Below are 23606 nucleotides of genomic sequence, written 5' to 3'. Positions count from 1 at the left end.
TCAAAACCATCTCGTATGCATTCTCTAGCTGAAACTTATAACACTATATTGGATGCAAACTTGACAACCATGGTGCTTCTAACTTCTCAAGGCATTCAACAAATATTTTGCACAGTTTAACCCAATCAAATGGTAGTTGAGACACCTACCAAAATAATAAACATTTTTAAAAATATAATAAAATAAAATCAAGTCACCACAATCATTTCATGCCTTCTGGCATTTAAGCTCGATTTTGTGTTTATGGGCACAAAGATTAAATTATAGTCAGACAAGAAAAATCAAATGCATCGGGTGCTGTGAACGAAATTCAGAGACTGGTTCCAGCATCAGTTATTATATTTGCTAAAAAGCTACCATAATTCTAAGAGAATTAAACCCAAAAATAAAAAAAATAAAAAATAAAAAAATAAAAAGAAAAAAGAAAAGGAAAGAAAGAAAGCATACACAATTAATTAACCGAAAACGAATATTGAAGAGATTGAGAAGAATAAGAAGTGGGGTACTTTGATACAGAGATTGCCGGTGCAAATGATGTGAAGATCCCAATTGCCAGCACTAACACCATTCTCTTCTACTCCAACATTTACATAAATCACCCAATGCTCAAAAATTCATCACAATCTGCACCAAAATTTACAATAACTAAATTAACAAATAATTAACACCCGAGTAACGGCGAAGGACACAAATCTTCCAAAATTCTTTAAAAAAATGGAAATTGTAACTTTATTCCTTAACATCACCTAACAGACTAACCCTCAAAGATAGAGATGAGTGAGAAATTCCCAACACAAATTTTAGGTTTCAAAGTGGTGACAACACAAAATTTCAAATTCCATGGAATCGTGTTGATTCTACGGCTGTATTTTCAAGATCTACATAAAAAGCGTAAAATGGCATTGAAATATACAAACACACACACGTGTATATATACACACACACACACATGAACACATGTACAAACGTATTCAAATCAAGACTCAGATTTGGGTATAAGATTTTCAATTGCGAAAGGGTTTTATAGATTATGCCTTTCTTGAAAATCTCCTTCTCCTTGTTCGATGATGAGAGCTGCAAACGCATTTGACTAATAGTACACCACAGTAGAACGCACCTTGCAGAGTGTTCAAAACGTCGCGTTTTGAAGGATAGGGCCGATAGGATTTCGCATTGCGTTCGTGGGTTAGTCGATAGGCATAAGCCGCATAACTCTTGCCTCAAATCCTGTTTAAATTCCTTATTCTGTGTTTGGCAGCACGATGTCTTGAAAATTTTATATATATATATATATATATATATATTAACAAAATATTTCTACAAAAACATATAGGAAAATTTTATTTTCTTTAAAAAATTATATAAAATTTCAATTATACCCATCGTTTTACTTACTAAAATAAAATGTGTTTACGCATAATTTTTTTATAAAAATATTATAATAGTTATATATCTCTTTATGTATCCTATAAAATTTTATTATTCTTATTTTTATATTCCTTCTATTAATTTTTTTAAATCAAAAATATTTATTACATGTGCACTAGATTTTATTTTATTTTTTTATAATAATTGTCAAGTGCATGTCTAACAGAAAACTTCCTATGTGAATTATGTAATTACCTAATGCATGTGAAATGAAAAATTGAATGTGTAATGCGTACATCGCTAATTATGAATATTAGTAGTAAAACTTACTCTTAATTGTACTACTTTCACCGAATTTTCGCCACGAAAGGGAAGGATGGAAAGAATAGAAAAATAACAAACTGCTATCAGACTATGAGTACGTAGTTTGTTTTATTAATTATTGATACGAAATATTCGACTTGATAAGAATTTCAAGTGACAAAGAGATTCAAAGGATATGGATAAACTCAAGAAGATAATTACTTTATAAGGTGTTCATCTCATAAGGTAATTAAAGAATAAGATTTGATTAATTCAAATGTTGCACTACAGATACGATTCACTAATCCCTTCTCTCCCGGAAGGAAATGCGGAAACGACAATTTCAACTTTCTATAAAAGTGAGGCTAGTCAATATAAAAAGGTAAGCCATAAATCTCATATTGGATCTTTTTTCTTAGATATTGAATCGTCAAGTACTAACTTGACCGTCGGAGTGCACCCGGCCGGCGTGGTGCCGGCCGTCACTTCTCTCTTGTCTTGCAGAAAACACTCCGCTTCTGACCGTGCAGATTTTTGAATCAACGGTTGGCCGTCTGTGGGAACTTGTGTAATACCCCTGATTTTAAAAGGATAGTCTCGGTATTTTTTTTAATTGCATTTAATTATTTAGTTGATTTCTTGGCTAATTGTTTACTTGTTTAATTGATTTAATTATTTGTTAAATGTGTTAATTGATTTAATTGTTTAAATGAAATTGTGTGTGAGGATGTGTATTTATTTAGGAATTTAAATATATATATATATATAAGGAAAGTCATATATATTTATATATTACATATAAAAAGGATTACACATAGATTATACGTACCATATATTTTAGTTACCTTTTTAGTATTTAGACTTTATTTTATTTTTATTATTAGTTTGGCTTGGATTGGGAAAAGGATTAGTGTTATTTTATTTGACTATAAATATATAATTATAGGGTTGTGACAGAGGTTAGAAAATATATTACGTACTATATTTTAGAGAGAGAAAGAAGGAAGAGGAAGGAAGAGAAAAGGAAGAAGGAGGTTAGGGTTTTTTATCTAATCCCTAAAGGCAAGTTCTTTTCTAACTCTTCTCCTTTGATTCGTACCCTATGCATGCTCGATTAATTCTAGGTTCTTTAAATAAATTAATTGAATCTAATTATATAAATTTATTTGAAAAATTCAGTTCATGTGTTACTAATGGGTTTGAAATAATTTTCATATTTTGATAAATTAAATTTTCATGTGTTGTATTATAGTTTGGGTTTTAATTATGTTGTAATATATTATGGGTTTAGTATAGAGTAATTTATATAATTCAGATGGAATTAGATTTGATTCACCCGCGCCGAACAAGGAAGCCATTGATAGTTGTTTTTGAAAAAAAAAAAAAAAACAAACAGATTGTAATTTAATGTTAATTAGAATTTCTGTTTGTTTACTTCATGCACGCGTCACGAGGAATTTCTTTTAGCATTAGCATGAATCAAATTGGCATGCACCAGTTATATATATATATATACGAATCTGTGTGGTTCCTTGTATACACGCCGAACGAGGTCAACTATATATGTTTCCATTAATCAGTTTATGAATGAAGTATATAAGAATTCAAAACTAAATTTTCTTTGTAAATTTGGCACGCCGAAAAAGGAAGTAACCATCAGTTTTGGTTACTTTTGCATTCTAGAATTCTATGCATTAATTGTAAGCAACAATCTGTTTGTAGCAAGATATGACTTTAACATAAACTAGTTTATAATATAATTATAATTGAAATTTGTTTATTCATAAAGTGTACACGCAGAACGAAATTTGTATAAAGTATAAGTCAGTTTAATATATTTTTGATTGATGAATCTGAATTAAATATTTATTTAATTTAATTAGATTCATTAAGAGTTGGAATGCATGTTTTAAGTGTACATGCTAAGTATGGAATTTAATTAATTTTAGAAAGGATAAATTAATTAAATATTGTTGGATTAAATTAGTTTAATCAATTGTTTAGATTTAAATTAATTTAATGAGTACATGGGGATGTACAATTTAATTGAGATGCATGTTAAATTCTTGTGATGTAAATTAAATGCATGTTAATTAGAATTGATATTTTTGCTGAAATAAATGCAAAGGACGTGTATAAGATTTATATCATATTTATTTGGTTTATTAGATGTAAAAATATATATATATTTACATTATCCTTGGGTTGGAAACTGTTATTTGGATATGTTATGGATTAATGCACCATTATGGGATGGGGGCATATTAGGGACGGATTAACTTACGAGTTAAGTCCTACCTATTTTTAATAAGGGAACGGATTAACCATAGTGTTAAGTCCTACTTATTCGTGTCAGGTCAACGGAATAGTTGGATGACATAGTATTGAAATAATAATTGGATAGATTATTTTTGATGGTTGGATAGGACGGATTTTAAATATATAATTATACACCATGATATGAGCTTGAGTCTCAGGATCAGTGGTTAGGGTGCGTATATTGCCAGGGATGTGTAGCTAGATATAGCGTAGTTGTGTACCCTGGTAGGTCTAGGTACTCATGCCCACTATATATGCGTTTTGCATGTTGCCTACTATTCAGGTTGAGACAACTCTATAGTCTAGTGAGGTTCCTTTAGTGTGTGTATATATCTATATATGGACTATTTAGTTATTGTTGAATTAATTAGGATGTGTACGTGTATCGGGTCTCTGTTTGGGATGTAGTAGATTAGAACTTGTATGTGGGCCTGACCCACCATTATTTTTCAGGTGTTCGTCAGTTCCAGTCTTAGAGATTGTTCGTGCCGAGCAGAGACAGCCATTCATTCTTCCGACTCTACGTAGGACTTTTCTTCATTAGTAACTTATTATTTTTTCGATTCAGTTATGTCAGTTAGGATATTATTAGGGGTCCACAGTATGGATTCCCGAGTTGTAGTTTAATTAGTTACTGGTATCAGAAGATTGGAGGATTTTATTATGGAATTTTAATCATTATTTATTTGAGGATTTTTAAATAAGAATTTATTATTTAGTTTTCCTTTCAGCTTATCTGTTTATTTTTAATTCATCTTGTATTCCAATGCTTGTTTAAATATTAATTGTTTGATATCCCTTGTATTCTGTGCTTGGACTTGATCACCCGTGGCTCTAGATTCGAGGGGTATCACAACTTGTGTTGACCTAATCTGGTCTGAATGTTGGGGTCAACATAATTGATATAATTTTTCCGATTAGAAAAATCACCCCGGAACTCAAGCAGGCGTCCCGGACAATTAAGAAGTGGTGACACATCCCCATGGAATTAAAGAAAGCTCTGAACGGGTTGTACCAGACTCCTATATGCAAACAAGTCTGATAAGACTGTTCATGCAACTCAAACACTTCGCCGAAGAATTTGACACTCACGAATTCAGTCACCTCTGATGAATTGAGGTACCTATTTTTTACTACTCTCGTGTACACTCATGTTGGCCACGTCCCAATGCGAACTACAGCCCAATTGGTTCCAATTATTACTACAATTCATTCCCAGGTATTAATCTTTCTTCCAATTCTATAAATATAAAGTGTATGATTTGTGATGTCAAAACCCTAGTAAAACTATGAATACACACACACACACACACTACAATATCTGGGAAAAGGGGTTGTTCAATTTCGTATATGACTTTTGTTTAAAAATTTACAAACATTCAGTTTTGCAACTTTAATTGCCTTCAACATTAAGAAATAAATAGTGATGGATGGTGCATTTAAAATCTTTATTGTCACATGGTTTGTCCAAATTAACAAATCATATGATTATCCAAACATGCATTTGATCTTTCCAAAACCCGGATTAAAAGCTTACCAAAACTTCTCAGTTTTGAAAATCTCACGCATCTCTCAGTAAGTTGCTGCAAAGCCTTAGACAGACTACCCAGAATTTAGTCACCCACTAAAATCTTGATTTGTTAGTTATTGAAAAGTTCAATGAATTCCATAAGAATTCATTAGAAAGAAATGTTGGTCTTCACATCCTTAATTTATGAGAAACTGAAAGTGGTGTTAAGCATGCATTTCCTTTCCAACACTAGCAATCTTCAACATCCCTTTTTAAGACAATGCTCTCGGGTACTGGTCAAAATCACAGATAATTCTTTGAGCATCTAAGCTCCATTCAAATCCTTAACCTTTTGGAAACCAACATAAAAGCATTACCAACCATTGGCAATCTTTATAACCTTGTCAGTTTAATATTTTAGAATCTAGTGCTTTGACAACAATAGAGTGCTTTGACAGCAATAAAGTACAAATCCTTTGAGCAAATGTCTTGCCTCCAGAACTTGACCTTTCTGGAACAAAGATTCAATATACCAACGTTGCAACCTTCCTCACCTCTTACTGGAAAAAAAGCACTAACGGGAAGGTACTTCCACAGATTGGATAGCTTTCTTGTATCTACTATTTGAAGGAATCTGGAGCTAATTTCTTGAAACCCAGGTTAAACAGTTATCATCCTTGGAAAATCTCAAAAACCTTAGTCAACATTCTTTAAGAGGTTACCCACACTTAAAGATGATGCCACATTTGACAGAGCTTACAAAGCTTGAGGTTCTGAATTTTTTGGAACATTAGTTGAGTCTCCACCATCATTTAACAATTTTAACGTATACCTCTAGTTTCTCATGCTTACAAATTGCTTTTGTTGTTTATATTATCTTTGGGTACTGATGCACAACTTCTGAACTTTTTTGAGTTTTTGTATAGCTCTATTCTAGGTGCTTTTGTTCTCCTAATTTTCTTTGTGTATATATATGGGATTTGGTTATCTATAGACAATTCCACTTCCTTTTATTGATTAAAACTCATTACCTTAAAAAATAATAATAATTATTTTTTTAAAAAAAAAAATTCGCTGTGGCACCTTGGCAATTCTTGTGATGTAAAGAATCTGCCGATAGCTGAATAATTTCAGATAACTACTTTTGAATTTGAAAGGAGAAGAAATACCATTACACTGCAATATTCGGTATTATTTTATTTATTGTCTCCATTGATATAATCAAGAACCTTTCTTTCATGCATGCCTTTGAAGAGCACTTTGTCCACTTGAGATCTATATATATATATATATATATATATATATATTTACAAAAGTGCATAGTATTTCACAACAATGAAATATATGACCTCCAGTAACATTTATGCTATTTTTTTTAAATAAATAAATTTAAAAAAAAGGCAATTGAGAGTTATATGGGTTGTTTTATGGTTTTAACGCATGCTTCACAATATATGCACTTTATTACGACCATGGAAAACTTTCACCATAGAAACTTGAGATATCACTGGCTTAAGATCTCAGAAAATAGATCTCTGCAAACTCTTCACCAAAAAACATGTCTTCATTTTCTTCTGGCGAAAGCATAGTCTTGCTACACTTTGTAAGATTCTTGCAAAGCCGTTGGAAAAGACAACTTGCAGTACCTCTCCCGACAAATGATGCATATACTGGTGTAACAGACTGTACAGTCAATTATACGCCCAAGCATTATCAATTCAGAAATCCCAAACTTGAACAACGCAAATCCAAAAGATTCCGCAAACAAAAACGAATCTCAATTGTCCAACAAATTGAATTGTTTGAATCGTGGGCCCAATTGGTAAACCTGATTCAGGTTCCAACTGGTTGCCACAACTGACATTGCCACCCGACTGGAAGTCAGAAGAATCAACGAGAGTCTCTTTTTGTACGCCAGATGCAAGAAATTCAATCAATTGCTTATCTCTCAAAAAATAAAGATGGATTAAGTGAATCCAACTATACAAAAATGACTTAAATGCAGAAGGCTTTATTCTCACATTCATCATAATGAGATGAGCTAGGGAAAACTCTCGCATCTATCATACTGCAAGATCAATTATATGTGAGTTTTTCATTATATTATAGGTGAGCTGGGTGAAACTCATAGTACTTTACCTCCCTTGTTAAAGGGTGAGCTGGGTGACGCTTATAATAATCTACTTCCCTTATTAAAGGGTGAGCTGGATGAAGGTCATAGTAATCTACTTCTCTTGTTAAAGGGTGAGCTGAGTGAAGGGTGAGCTGGTTAAAGCTCGAATTAATCTACTTACCTTATTAAAGAGATGAGCTGAGGGAAACTCGAATTAATCTACTTCCCTTATTAAAGGGATGAGAGGCCAACTACATTTTATTAAAGGGACCAAGGGCCAACAATACATTCTTCCCTCATTAAAGTGACAAGAATCCGACCACTCCTTCTACATAGAAGGGTGAGATAATTAAAGCTTCATTCATTTAATAGAGAGACGAGACGATTACCTCTTCTATTAAAAGGGTCACCCTCATTAAGACTACACATCTTTCCCCTGTAAAAGAACGAAGGGTCAACTTCATCTTCTTCTCTCAGTAAAGAGATGAGGGGTTAACTACTCCCTTATTAAAAGGTGAGCTCACAAAGCTCGAGCAAATCCACTCTCTTATTAAAAGGGGCAAGAAAGTAATCATCAAGCATGCTTAGCTTGGAAGGACTTGGTATTCCCGACGCTTGACAAGCAAGATTTCGGGAATAGGGGGCTACTGATACGGAATATTCAACTCGATAAGAATTCCAAGTGACATGGAGATTCAAAGGATATGGATAAACTCAAGAAGATAATTACTTTATAAGGTGTTCATCTCATAAGGTAATTAAAGAATAAGATTTGATTAATTCAAATGTTGCACTAAAGATACGATTCACTAATCCCTCCTCTCCCGATAGGAAATGCGGAAACGACAATTTCAACTTTCTATAAAAGTGAGGCTAGTCAATGTAAAAAGGTAAGCCATAAATCTCATATTGGATCTTTTTTTTTAGATATTGAATCATCAAGTAATAACTTGACTGTCGGAGTGCACCCGGCCGGCACCACGCCGGTCGTCACTTCTCTCTTATCTTGCAGAAAACACCCCGCTTCTGACCGTGCAGATTTTTGAATCAACAATTATCAAAAGCTTGACCATCAGTACTAAGTACAAATCTAAATCTTTAATCACTTGGTGGGTAGCTACTAGCTAGCATGAACCTTGGCAAAAATTAATCCAGAGAAAAACTGAAAGGCTCTGGCTTGATTCCCTGTGCCTGTGTTAATACATGAAATATAGTTATCTGAAATTAATCCATGGTTAGGAATTTGAAAAGAACTTATAAAATAAATATTTTTTAGCTTGCTTAACTAGAAGCAAGCTAGTCAAACAACTTTTTTTGCTTAACTAAAACATTCTTGGAATAGAAAACATTTTACCAACTAAAACAATTTGCTGATAAATTGTAACCAAAAACTAATTAAAAAATGCTATAATACGCAATTTTGTTAATTATATTTTGTAGAACAATAGAATTTATTATACAATCAAGATACAACAACATTCCCTTTTTATTTCTCTTTTTATTAGACGGAATGAATGGTAGATATAGTTAACATTAAGGAGCAGTGTTGTACCGGCAGCAACATATTCGTAGGTGCCTGCTATCACGCTATGATTAGATGAATTAGGATCAGCAATCTAGCAGTGCCAAAGTCAGCCACACAAGCTTTGAATTCTGAATTTAATAAAATGTTGTTGCTAGAAATGTTGCGGTGAAGAGTGCAATCATGGTGCATGTAAGACAAAGCATGGGCAATGCATTTCACTACATTCACCCTTTTAGTCCAATCCAACTCCACAGCTTCCACTTCACTTGTCAAGACTAAAAAAAGGCTTCCCCTCTCTGTGTACTCATACACCAGAAACATGCATTGCTTGTGTAGACAGAACCCATAGAGTTTCACAATGTTCCGATGTCGTATTTGTGATAGAAAGTGTGCTTCGTTCCTGAAACTTTTATCGTAAGTTGGTTCTTCGCCTTCCAGGCGATGGAGTTTCTTCAAGGCAACTACTTTTACACCGGGCAGTTGTGCTCTGTAAACACTCCCATAACCTCCGGTCCCAATGCAGTATCTGATGTCAAAGTCCTCCGTTGCTTCGATTATATCTTCAAACGCAATTGTCCCTTCATAATTCCATATTGAGAACAAATCTCCATGCTTTGTCACTATGGACTGAGACTGGGTTTTCTTAACCTTTCGTTTTGAGTAGTAAAAATATCCTAGAATTATGGAGACAATGAAAATTGCAATTGGAAGAAAATTCGTAATTCTTTTTTCGGACTTTGACATCAGATACAGAGAACAGTTTTCAAGGAATAATAAAAAACTGTTTTTGTAACTGAATTTTCAAAAAACTGAATCAACTAGAATTTTATGAATAATTTTCAATTTTATGAGACTATAAAACTATTTTTATAGTTACAAACCAAGCCCTTAGATTTTCAAATGCCTGGGATCATAGAAAGCATTAATCTAGCTAGTCAAAGTGTTGCAATGACGATGTGTTTCTTTATCTGAAATTGAGTGGCTAAAAAGAATCACACTCATTGGAGCATGCTAGTTGTCCCGAACTCCCAATTGCCTTGGCTTAAAAAATAAAAATAAAAAATTGTCTCGATCGCCTAAGCCCACCGGTACAGTTGGCATATAGTTTCCTTTTGCTATTACCAGAAGGTGACCAAGTCGAGAGCAACCTTATTTTAATTTTTAAAGCCCATAAAGTTTTGCATCAAAGAAACAAAATTTTCTGTTTTATAACCCAAAGCCTCGACTTCCTGGGCCCAAGTCAGAATCAAAAGGTTGACCACTGGTAGTCACGAAAATTCTCTGGCTTCACTCCCCTTTGCCTCCTCCGTGTGGACCCAGTTACAAGTCTCATTCCGTAATACATAGGGATTAGGGGTCAAATGGACTTGGAATCTCGAGTCTTCAACTTTCGATTTAAATAGGGGAAAAAAATAAAAATTTCCATTTAAAAAATATAAAAGCTTTAGTATGATACGAATTTGCATGTGATGTGAGGGGACCGGATGGAAGTTTGAAACTAAAAGAAAACGGAAAATAAAAAAAGAAACCAAACAACCACCAGCATTATCATTTCAATTAAACTTGTAGTCATGAGACCTTTCAATTCTGTCTCTAGTGCTACCACTATGGTCTACATTATTACTATTAATCTTTTGTTATGCTACTATTTCTATTTTGGCGGTAGAGGCAACCAAACAACCACCAGCAGTATCATTCCAATTAGAAGCAGAGGCGCTGCTTGACAGTGGATGGTGGGATATCAGTAAGAAGAACAGCTCAGATCATTGTAAGTGGCCTGGTATAGTCTGCAATAATAAATCTGCCTCACAACATTAAATAGGAAACTAAGTTTGGGAGGTTTAACTTCTCTTCCTTTCCAAATCTCGTCTGTCTCGACCTTGGTGATAATCGACTCCATGACACCATCCCACATCAAATGGGTAAACTTTCAAAACTCACTTACCTCAATTTGTCTTTATGGTGTGCTACCTCTTTCAATCACTAATCTCACAAAATTAGTGGTGCTTTGCATTTCTAACAACAAACTCCATGGTTCTATCCTCCAAAATTAGGAAATCTGAAAAATCTTGGTTTCTCTAAACTTGAGTTGGAACTACCTTCATGGTCCGATCCCTCCAGCTCTCGGTCAGTTGTCTCATCTAACCTCACTGGACCTCAGTAACAATTATTTCTCTGGATCAATCCCATTTGCTATTGGTCTTTTGACAAATCTTACCCATCTCATCATGGGTTCAAGTTCAATAGAAGGCTCCATTCCACCAGAAATAGGGAATTTGAAAAATCTGCCTCATTTAGACCTTAAAAGGAACCAGCTCATTGGTCCAATGCCTTCTACTTTGGGTAATTTAACAAATTTGGTGTCTCTTTCTCTTGCTTTTAATGATATCACTGGTCCCATTCCTTCAGGAATTGGGAACTAGAAGAATCTGGTTGATTCGGAACTTAGCAGTAATAAAATTATAGGGACCATCCCTTTGGTTCTTGGCGATCTAACTTGTTTGAAAATTTTGTTCCGTGGATATAATGAAATTGAAGGTTCCATCCCTCCCGAAATAGGGAACTTGAGGAATCTCGTTGGTTTAGTACTCAGTCATAACAAAATCACAGGCTCACTCCCTTCAACTTTGGTTCAATTGTCCAAACTGAAGTACTTAATGCTCAAGTCAAATCAAATCAATGCCTCAACAGATTGAGAACATGAGAGCAGCTCCAACGCGGCCGACTAAGGCGACTCTGGCCCCTTTTTGCTATTGGACTTCTTTAATGGACTCGCCAAAAATTGGCCCCCACATGTTGGGTCGCGGTGTTGCGGAAAACCGCAACCTTCTTGGCGAGCCATGGGCCTGCATCAATTTTGTTTAAATTTTGTTAATTTGGGTCATAATAGTATTTTAGCCCAAAACATTGTTCCTAAGGCTCTGTTTGCTTGAAAAAAAAAAAAAAAAAAAAAGGAAAAAAATAAATTTTTGGCTTGTTTTGGTCTTTTTTTTTTTTTTTTTTTTTTCAAAATAATTGAACAAAGAGTCATTAAAGCATAGTTTGGCTGACACAAACAGTGCTTTAAAGGTTTTTTTGGGGAAAAAGAATTTTTAAAAAAATAGAGAAAAATGTTTTTTTTTTTTTTTTTTGAAAAATTTACTTTTAAAAATTTTAGGATTGCAAATGAGCCGAGCCGAACCGAGCTTTGGGTTGCTCGGGCTCGATTCGTTATATCCGAAGAGGTGCTCGGGCTCGACCAAGCTTCGCCTAAGCAAGCTCGGGCTCGGCTCGGCAGAGATTCAACTAGCCTGAGCCCGGCTCGGCTCGGTCACATACACAACAATCCGATCTCCATCTTCAGTAAATCATCCATGAAATCCGATCTCCGACAAGAATGAAATCCATCTGATCTCCATCTCCGATACGAATGAAATCCATTTGAACTCCATCTTCGACAAGAAAGAAAAAATAAAATTATAGAACAAATTTTCAAAATGATAGCAAAGCTTCCAAGGTTTTACCAACTTGATCTATAGTATCATTGCACCGTTCCATGTTAGATCCTTTAAGAGAGTGAGAGAGGAGGTCTGTGTTGCATGGTGAGGGCTGCCGGCGATAGCATTCGCGAAGCTGAAGAAGGGAAAAGAAGAACACGCGGCTCTAGTAGACTTTTAGTTCTAGGTTATACATATCTCTTAACTTTAGTGAATATATGGCTGAGATGTATTAACTTTAGTGAATATACGGCTCAGATGTATTACATATCAATGGTAAAAGAGATAAGGTTATGTGGTCATGTGTCAATACCTAGAGAATCCAAAGAGGTGAAAAAAAGTAAACAAAAGAATGAAAAGATATGAGGTTATGCACATGTTTGCAATTTATTATTTTTTATTTTGGGTACTAAGTTTAATAAAACCAATGAGGTCAACCCACGTGATTATAATTTTATATATAAAACGAGTGTTAAATGAGCCTTGTTCACGAGCCTAAACGAGCCTTATACGAGCCTTGTTCACAAGCCCATATGAGCTGAGCCTAACGTTGTTCGGGCTCGGCTCATTTACTAAACGAGCCTAGAAATTGGTCTCGAGCTCGGCTCATTTGCTTAACGAACGAGCCCGAGCTGAGCTTGTGCTGTTTATGAACAGCTCGGTTCATTTGCAGCTCTAAAAAATATTCCTTCTGACATATAGCCGTTTTAGGCACTGTAGCCAAACAGTGCCTTAATGGCTATATTGGCACAAAAACCTATTTTTTGAATTTATTTTTTTAAAAAAATAATTATATATATATATATTTATTTATTTATTTATTTCAAGCTTTCCATAGAATTATTTCAAGCATTCCATATGATTGTTCTGTTTTTCGTACTGTATTGTTTTTTATTTTTATTGTATTATTTAAATTTATGTCGTATCATATTGTAACACCCCCACATTTTCCACGCATAAGTTGATCAGGCTTATACACGAAAAATGAGGGATATCAAAAACAATTGGCAATATACAAGCATGGAATACAAAATGATGATAATAAAAGAATTTAGACAGGAAAGGAACACTAAATAATACAACATCCATCCATCCTTTATTTAATACCGTACTTCATTACAACTTGGAAATCCTATGTCAAGGATCCCTAAATATAACCCCGAGAGTTCAACGTCAAAAGTAAATAAAAACTGAAACTGAAGTAATACATAAAACTTCTACCCTGAATTGGATCGTAAGAGTAGATGAGTTCGGATGGTGGTCCCACACTGCTAACCTCAACCTTGGAACGGGTACTGACCGTATCCTGAAATAACAACAATGGTGGGTCAACCCCACGAGCAAGTCCTCTCTACTATGACCCAAATCAGAGAATCAAATAAATTAATCATTATGAATTGGTTGAGTACTATATCTGTATACATCCTAAGGGGACTATCCCATGTATAACATGACATCAACCAGAATAGACGGTGATCACTTAGACTCACACTAGGTGGTTAAGTGTCGCCTTTCCCCACCCGGGAAATCAGCTATTATACATGGTTCACGGTACTGACAACACAGACTATAACGAACTACACAGTGATAACACCTCGCAAAGTACTGATGAATATACTGAGCATATAAGTTAGGCAACACATGCCAGCAATATTAATAAATATACTGAGTATGTTAATTAGGCAACACATGCTAATAATATTAAACCACATACCCCGACAGCCACACACCTGTCTATCGCAACGAATGCATAAGGTATAAATGAGTCTAAACTTATTAGCCAGCTCACATGGTTCTATATGGCAACACATCCATATAATATAAATGCGACATAATTTGAACAGTCCATTTATTCTCTGAAATGCACACAGCATAATAATCATGGTTGATATATGGTTAACAGTATAAATATCCCATAATATATGATGGATAATTTATATGACAATAACCGTGACATTATTATATTTGAACAGTAATAATGAATACCATAAAATAATAACGCCATCTATGGTAATGTTGATAAATAAATCACATTCATATCCGTACGGTAAACGGGCCAATTAAGGTTTAGAAATATTAATCGGCCATAATAATACTTAACGGGTATTAAAATAATAATTTCGTGGCCCGTTAAACCTGTAAATACCAACACAGTACCTAAAAATCCAAGTTTAAGGTTCTGGAATTTACAAAACAGTCCCTAGGGGTATTCTGGACTTTTCCAGTAGCTGTAGAGACCCCACACGCGCCTCCCAGAGCCTCCCCACACGCGCCGCCACTTTTCTCACACGCGCACGCGCTTACACGCGCCTTCACGCGCGTCTAGAACCTCCCACGCGCCTCCACGCGCGTCTGGCATCAGCCACGCACGCGCACGCGCTGCCACGCGCGCACTAATTGTTCCTGCTGACGTGGCGTGTGCTGGTTGGTCGGTTGTACCGATTCTCCGTGGGCATGCTGCATTGGATTAATCTACTTAATCCAAAGGTTCTTGATCCGGGTGTACTGCAGTATCATAGACTGCAATGCACCGGATCAATCAGACTCTACCAATGGCCAGGATGCACGCGCGCACTAACCTACCATGCGCCGCATCACACCGAATCACTCCGGTCATCTTCTTCACTGCCGGTGGCCGGAATCCTCGCCGGAGGCTCGCCGGAAATTGCAGAAAAAATTCTAGAAAAATCCCTAAAGCCTTATTTAATTATTTTCAGCTATATTTTAATTACATAGGCTAATAAATAAATAACTAACCTCTTTAATAATTAAAACACATTATTTTAATAAACTAAAAATAATTTATTGAAACTCCTAGCATGGTTTCTAGTCTCTAAAAACCCGAAATAAATTAAATGAATAATTTATGGATTCAAAGGGGAAAAGTAGATAACAACTTGCCTTTTTGGATTTAAAATAAATCCGCCGGTTGCGCGTAGTCGGGTAAATTCCCTACACCGGTCCAAGCTCCTTTCTTTCTCTCTCTTCCTTTCCACACTTTTACAATGGCTCACTAGAATTTATAATTTGTTTCTAACTCCCTTTCTTTCCTTCTAAGGTAGGCTAGCTAATTTATATACAAATTATATAATATAAATATTACAAATATCTATTTTTGCATTTAATTAACCACATTTCCAACCATAAGGCTTTAAGGCTAGCAAGCCAAGTCAAGCAAGATGTCCTAAGGTAAATCCTATCCTAAGATTTAATTTTTCATCATTACATTGATTTAATACTAATATTATTATTACTAATATTATTATTAATAAAACTTTTATAATTATTATTATTATATTATTAAACTATTATTATTATTATTAATATTATTATTACATAAGAATACATTATATCATTATAATACTTTATAACACAAACATAATACTTTAATTAACTAATAATGATTAATATAAGCATAACCAACAAATAAAATTATTAATAATAATACATGCATAATTAAATGAATAAATTTACTATTTTAACATACACAATTAATTTACATGCACATTTAAATGAACTTAATATAATAATGTAGCATGCACAATAATAAGTAAAGAAATCCTCACATAAATGAATTTTTTTTTAAAATAAATTAAACTCTGAAATAAAATACGGGGTATTACACGTATTGTTTTTAATAATAAATATTGTATTATTTAAATTTTTTGTATAATATAGCCGTTTTAAAAATATGGCTGTTAGGAAAAAGTAAAAAAATAAAATATATTAAAAATATTAAAATATTAATATATTTAGAGAGCGAAAATGCACCATTGGAGTACATCCGATAGTTAAAATTTAGAGACTCTAAAATGCTGACAAGGCTATGGAAAATGTTGACGTGGCTATTGAAAAATGTTGATGTGGCAAATTCGAAGAGCCTAAATTCGGAGAGCCCATTGGAGATGCTCTGAGGATTTAATTGCACCGGATATTTCCTTTAACCAGATACAGGGTACCCTGCCTCGAGACTTTACCAAATTAACTGAACTCAAATATCTTGGTCTTTCCTCAAAGAAACTCATTGGCTCAGTACCTCTTGAAATAGGGCATTTAACCAGTTTGGAGTCTTTGTGTTTGAGCAACAACTATTTGAATGCTAGCATTCCATTTCAAATAGCTAACCTTCCATTGCTATCATATGTTGACCTTGGTCAAAATTTAATCATTGGAGAAAAACCTTTTCAACTCGGCCACAAGGGTCGCTTAACTTATTTGAATCTCTCCCACAGTAAACTCTTTGGTGGCATTCTTCATTCTCTCATCTCCATAGAGGACATTGACTTGTCACACAATGCTTTGAAGGGTCAAATCACAGAGGATTTTCAGCTCAAATATTACCCGGACGCATTTGTTGGCAACCAACATTTATGTGGTGGCACCACATTTTTGCCTTGTCATCAATCCCCCACAACCAGCGGCTCCAAAAATAAAAGACGAAACAAAAATTTCCACTACATCACAATTTTTCTTCCCATCACAATTTTTCTAGCCTTCTTGATTCTTGGATACTTGTACTACTCTAAAAGCGAGGTAAAGAAAACCCAATGTCAGTCCAGAGTGACAAAGCATGGAAATATCTTCTCAATATGGAATTATGATGGAGTAATTGCATACAAAGACATTATCAAAGCAACAGAGGACTTTGATGACAAATACTGCATTGGAATTGGAGGCAATGGGAGTGTCCACAGAGCAGAGTTGCCCAGTGGAGAAGTTGTTGCCTTGAAGAAACTTCATCATCTTGATAAAAGTTTCAGGAATGAGGTGCGCATTTTATTAGAAATACGACATCGAAACATTGTGAAGCTTTATGGCTTTTGTCTACACAAACGATGCATGATTCTGGTTTATGAATACATGGAGAGGGGAAGCCTATTTTCGGTCTTGAGAAATGACGTTGAAGCTGTGGAATTGGATTGGATAAAGAGGGTGAATGTGGTGAAAGGCACTGCCCATGCTTTAGTTTACATGCATTGTGATTGCAGCCCACCAATTGTTCACCGAGATATATCAAGCAACAACAGTCTTTTGAAATCAACACTGGATGCTTGTATTGGGATTTATATGCCCCGGCATAGCAAATTCCTATCTGGATTATAGTGACATATGTTCCTGACATATCTGAAATATTTATGATTTATATAATTGGTGAATTCAATGTATTATGTTTCGATTCACTATGAAATTGATAGTATCCCTGTAATTACAAGAAATATTTATATATATGTATGTGATGGCAATCAATGCATGATATATAAATAATAATTATAAATTGTTCATAGTCGGTAATTATGGATGGACTCATAATTAATTAAGACTAGAACTGGATCCGCGTTAGGTTGAGATATATTGCGAGAGCCGTCGTATGCAATTGCTCCCTATCACCGTCATGGCATTTGACTCTTAAGCATGAGAAAAACATAGACTCTTTTATTAATTAATAATTACTTTGATTTGTTCGGCAGATTCTTCGGGATCCTTAGACCGACACTTTGGGTAGTTATGTAATTAATAGTTAGAGGGTTATATTTTCAATATTTGCATTATGGCTACTTGTATTTATTTTGTATTGATTATGGTTGATCACAAAGTAAATTCGAAGGCCTTCGTGTGTTTTTAGACAAAATGATTTATTATATATTTATTTATTTAAATTATTATTTTTGTCAAAGTTTTATTGTGATCGAGCCAGAAATAATCAAGGTACTAAAATAAATATATTAATTAAGTAGTCGGATTGATGGCTTTATTTATCCGATAACTAATTATGCATAGAGGGGTCAAAGTGCAATATTGACTTAGAGGTTATTTATTATTTAATTGGAGTTCAATTAATTTCTTTTAGTGGAGTAGAAATTAATTTATGAATTAATTGAATTGGGTTCACGGACCGGGCCAATTATTAATTCATTGTAGCCAATAAAATAATAGGCCCAATGGATTCTCACTCATAGTCCAACTTGATATTGGAATCATATTAGATTTGAGACATGTGAATTAGAGATTGAGAAGGATTTGTTGTTTCATTTTCTTTATCTTTATGTTACCTATAAATATACATAGTCTATGTATATTTTTTGGTGTGATTTTTGGAAGAAGTAAAAAAAGGAATATATTTTCTCTCTCTAGAAAATTAGAATTAGTGTTCTTATCTAATGGAGGCTCCCACAAGCCTAGTTTTCCAAGGTCATTCATGGAGGCTTATGAGTGATTCCTAAAGGCAAAAAAATTACCAAGAAGATGGAGATCCATGGAAAAGGTGTCTAGCAAAAGGGATCTACAATAAGTGAGAACATTCACTTCAGAGGAGAGATCTAAGGTTTACTCAAACCTTGATGTAAGTATTCAATCTTTTAATTGAATGATACAACATGTTTTATTTTTGTATAAAACTTGTCTCTATGTGATGAATCATGATCTATGAATTTAAATCCCTCGAAAAGTTTTTAAAACTAGCACGTTTCCCAACAGCTTGTGTCTCTGATTTTGGCACCGCTAGATTGCTATATCCTGATTCGTCCAATCAAACTTTGATTGTAGGCACTTACGGATATGTTGCTCCAGGTATATCTATCACAACTTTTTGAACTTTTTTTTTTGGCAAAAAACTTCTTGAACTTGGAACTATCCTTGCAAATGGAATAGTTTTGTGGCTTGATTAGTCATGTACTACAAAATAATGATGCTGATGGACATCAGTATCTCCTCGGTAGAATTTTCTTTTCTCGCATATTATACTTCATGTTACATTAGTACTTCTCTCGTCTTATGAGCTTGAGCTTTATACCACTATACTAAATTTACTAATGTTGTTTGAATTAATTCTGTCTGTCCAGTATAGTCAGAGGCTGCGTTTAAATAGCTTTTGAAAAATTCACATCTCACACCATCTGTACGAAGTCATAAGGAAAAACAATTAAATGTATCTGTAACTACTTGACTATGGACGAGACAATTTGATGAAGAAATTCCATAATATTTATTTGCAACATTGTCATACTTTCCTTTCTTATGATTTCCTCTTACACTTATATATCTTGTTGATGTACTACTTGCATACATATATATTATTGCAGAACTTGCATTCACCATGGCTGTGACTGAAAAATGTGACGGTTATAGCTTTGGGGTTGTGGCACTCGAAACAATAATGGGAAGGCATCCAGGAGAACTTCTGTCCTCGCTATCATTGACTTCAGCTCAACATATGATGTTGAAGGATGTTTTAGACCCACGTCCTCTGCGTCCTGCAAATCGATCGGCTGATCAGAATATAGTTCTTGTAACAAGGCTCGCACTAGCATGTGTACATTCCAATCTGAAATCTCGGCCAACAATGGAACATGTCTGCCGAGAGTTCCTTGTTCGCAGGCCACCACTGCCCAACCCTCTGCATGCTATCACAATGTGGGAACTCATGAATCATGAAATATATGTTTCATAGCGAATAGAATTGTGAAGTCTGTTCCCCAGTTTTTTTGGGGGGTATATTTTATAATTTCGCACTTGGCTAATGGCTATTGTAATTTAAACTCTCTGTAATTCCTTTTTGCTTTTCCTCAATCTGAAATTTCCGCGCCTTGCCACCCTTCAATAATAGTGCTAAGATAAAGTTTCCCGGCCAGCCATTTAGATGGATACTGTATACCGCATCGATCATTAATTGGAATCCTGGACCAATAATTCGGGTAAGTGTAATGGGTGAACAGTTATTCATTTACTCAAAAGTATTATTGTGTACCCGTCTATATGGATCCGATGTGGGATAAGTACCATTCTCTCACATCTAAACTCGGCAACGCTCTCATTGAGCCACCTTGCCCACCCCTCTGGGCTGGGTGCTTAGCATGACACCGGAGTCTGACTTTGATACCAACTATAATGGGTGGGCAAGCACGTTGCGCTTAGGTCACCTAGCCTATCCATCCGGGCCGGCACCGGCGTCTGGCTTTGATACCAAAAGATAACAGGTGGACGCTTGGCCATTTATCTAAAAGATTAAGTTATAGGATTGTGCTGCATACTCACTCATTGATACCTATGTCACTTCTCATCCGAATCCGATGTGGGACAAGTACCCTTGTAACAATAAACTTGTTCATTTGGGCATCATCGGCCAACCTTTATACCAAATTTATGCCACATTTGGCAGAAGGATAGAAAAAAATTGTGTCTTCAAGATTAAGTACATTCTTTTTCTTGTGACATTCATACTTGGCCTATATTAATTTGGACCAATATTGTTACAACCCTCTTCAGCTGTCCCATCTTGCTTAATAGGTACTCAAATACATGAAATTGCCAGCTAGATAGTGAAGGTTAGGAATTGAAAAATACCAAATAAAATATTAGTGTCAGTTTTTCTTCTAAACAAGCCTATATTTCTTAGCTTGGTTTACTAGAAGCAACAGTCTCCTCTGTTGCAAAAGTTGAAGAGACACATTGACATTATGAGGGAGAAAATAATGTGTATTCTGAATTAAGTACATTGTTATGCTTGCATATGAAAATGTTTAGCTTATAAAAAATTTCTAAGAAAATGGGAAAAGAAATAACATATGTATTGATGCGGATAAAATCATAAAAGTAGTATATTTTTCTAAAAAAATAGTAAACGGTTGTAGTGTGTGCAATCATCTTCTTATTTGAAGAGAGTAACAAAATTTCAAAACCAAGTCATAATTTATTCTTAGATTAACTGGAATAATTAATCAACGTATGCACTGATGACATGAAATGTGGACCTGTAAAGAATTAGACATGCATAATATATATGAAACAACTAGCCTGGTTTGAAAGAATAAATAAAAAAACTCGTTATTTACTGAAAATCAAAGTCAATCAAAAGCTTGACCACTAGTGTTACAGCTTTGAATGATCATTTACATTGGTGATGACAATAGCCACCAAGTTTATCAGGTTTTTTTCCTAATTGTAGGTGTGGACCTAATTTTAGGTTTTTTTCCCTCTTATCTCATCTATTGTATTCAAATAGTGTCTCTCATCTAGTAGTGGAATCAAAGCATGGTCAAATTACACATAATTTGGATGATTTTCCAACCCCAGAAATTTCTAACTGTGTCACTTCGTATGACAAACTTGTTACTCCCTTTTCACTTTTCCAAAAGTATTGCTTATGGGTCAAAGATGGACACTGGTACGTTAATAATGCATCAATCAGCTTGACTTGACGAAGACCCGGTCTAACTAGTGTAATTTGGATGATTTTCCAACCCTAGAAATTTCTAAGTCACTTGGTATGACAAACTTGTTACTCCCTTATCGCTTTTCCTAAATGCTTATGGGTCAGAGATGGAGATTGCTACGTTAATAATGCATCAATCAGCTTGACTTGACGAGAAGACCCGGTCTAGCTAGTGTAATTTGGATGATTTTCCAACCCTAGAAATTTCTAACTTTTCTAAAAGGGTGGCTTATGGGTCAAAGATGGAGACTGATATGTTAATAATGCATCAATCAGCTTGACTTGACGAGAAGACCCGGTCTAGCTAGTGTAATTTGGATGATTTTTCAACCTCAGAAATTTCTAACTGATTCACGTCGTATGACAAACTTGTTACTCTCTTATCACTTTTCCAGAAGTGTTGCTTATGGGTCAAAGATGGAGACTAATATATTAATAATGTATCAATCAGTTTGACTTGACGAGAAGACCCGGTCTAGCTAGTATGCCGTCGGTATCTGAGTCAACACGTACAGAACTCTTTTAAAGCCTCCAAATAGAATACCAGCTACGTTCAGTTGCATGAAATTAAAGTCTTAAAAGTAGAATTGGAAAAAAATTTGATTCAATTTTGTGAATTGATTTTCTCTAATCCTACAAATTTCAATTCCAAAACACCAATTACATACAACCATAACACAGCCTAACATTAATTGTTTTGTATTTCGGCTTGGGGCAATTTTATTCTTGTAGAAAATGGGTTCAAAATGGGTTGACTTGTAGAAAAGACCAGCTTCTTCTTGACTTAGCCAGAGGAAGACCAAGACTTAGGGATGGCAATGGGGATGTTTCGGACGGGAATCTCATTCTCCATCCTTGTTTAATTTTTTCACCCCCATAACCACTCCAAAACCCATCGGGTTTTTTAAAGCAACCCATATCCCTGCCTCCATTTACATAATTGGTTTCCCAAAACCGCCCCAGACAATGCGGCCCCCGCAAGGATTGGAATTTTTGTCATCCTTAATATGTATGTTTAACCTATTTTAGTAATTTATCATAATATGTAAGGATAATTTAATAAATTTATAGTATATCCAGACTGAATTGAACAGGGCGGGACAACCATCCTCTGAAATCATCCCAAGTTTTTCAAAACAGTCCCCATCCCAACTGCCTCCAAATGGGACGAGGCTGGAGAAGGCTCAACCGGAATGAGAATTTTTGCTATCATCCTACCAAGACTCCATGTTCCTGTGTCAAGAGCCAATAAGCACGGAATGGTCTAAAATCAACCCGTGCAAGATGGTCATCGGTTCCTTGTTCTGTATCAATTTGACTTGTAACTTTTGACTAATCCAGTTCAGCTTTTCTAATTATACCAATTTGTTGATAATAATAATTTCTTCAAATAATTTTCGGTAAGTAAATCGGTGAAGTTGGACAAGTAAAAATTAATTTTCAATTAATTTGTTGATAATAATAATTTCTTCAATTAATTTTCGGTAAGTAAATCGGTGAAGTTGGACAAGTAAGCAAAAATAAATAAATAAGTAGAATGGTGAAGTTGGACGACTCTCCATGCCTTAGCACTCTAAATAAATAAAATGGTAATGAGTAGTATTAATTCATAACTAGTTAGACTAGAAAAAATTGATACATTAACGTTTAAACTTGGCAGTAGCTAATGATTCTTTATGACAACTGATGTGTTAAACTTCGTGAAAATCAATACCCGAGTGTGCGGGGTTGAAGCACGATTTCATTTCTTATATAAATAAATAAATAACAACTATCTTGACAAA

General features: G+C 34.7%; 1 protein-coding gene, 1 long non-coding RNA gene and 1 pseudogene across 2 annotated transcripts; 1 reads left to right on the top strand and 2 right to left on the bottom strand.

Annotated features, from left to right (window-relative positions):
• Positions 1-183: 183 nt before the first annotated feature.
• Positions 184-1244, bottom strand: LOC132285833 (uncharacterized). Its single transcript, XR_009472618.1, has 2 exons — positions 1118-1244; positions 184-624 (listed from the first exon to the last, which is right to left on the bottom strand). It is a non-coding gene; the product is annotated as an uncharacterized LOC132285833 (long non-coding RNA).
• Positions 1245-7012: 5768 nt separating this feature from the next.
• On the bottom strand, positions 7013-9882 carry LOC132282213 (MDIS1-interacting receptor like kinase 2-like; annotated as a pseudogene).
• Positions 9883-16426: 6544 nt separating this feature from the next.
• On the top strand, positions 16427-20061 carry LOC132282212 (MDIS1-interacting receptor like kinase 2-like). Its single transcript, XM_059783822.1, has 4 exons — positions 16427-16480; positions 16563-17667; positions 19089-19181; positions 19694-20061. Exons 1-4 carry the CDS (start codon positions 16427-16429, stop codon positions 20059-20061), a joined length of 1620 nt encoding a protein of 539 aa, XP_059639805.1.
• Positions 20062-23606: the final 3545 nt, after the last annotated feature.

Source organism: Cornus florida, unplaced genomic scaffold (genome assembly GCF_030987335.1).
Source record: "Cornus florida cultivar Cherokee Brave unplaced genomic scaffold, ASM3098733v1 CherokeeBrave_3.0.0_Hap2_Chr11, whole genome shotgun sequence".
In the NCBI taxonomy this organism is placed as follows: Eukaryota; Viridiplantae; Streptophyta; class Magnoliopsida; order Cornales; family Cornaceae; genus Cornus; species Cornus florida.
Note: the sequence above shows the minus strand (reverse complement) of the source record. Positions and strands in the feature narration are given on the sequence as shown.

What these genes read in the sequence shown, in the direction of transcription:
- LOC132282212 (XM_059783822.1), top strand. Translation starts at nt 16,427, where the DNA reads ATGCTGACAAGGCTATGGAAAATGTTGACGTGGCTATTGAAAAATGTT. An exon ending in TATTGAAAAATGTTGATGTG is followed by an intron (nt 16,481 to 16,562) that starts GCAAATTCGAAG and finishes TCCTTTAACCAG; the next exon opens with ATACAGGGTACCCTGCCTCG. An exon ending in GAAATCAACACTGGATGCTT is followed by an intron (nt 17,668 to 19,088) that starts GTATTGGGATTT and finishes GTTTCCCAACAG; the next exon opens with CTTGTGTCTCTGATTTTGGC.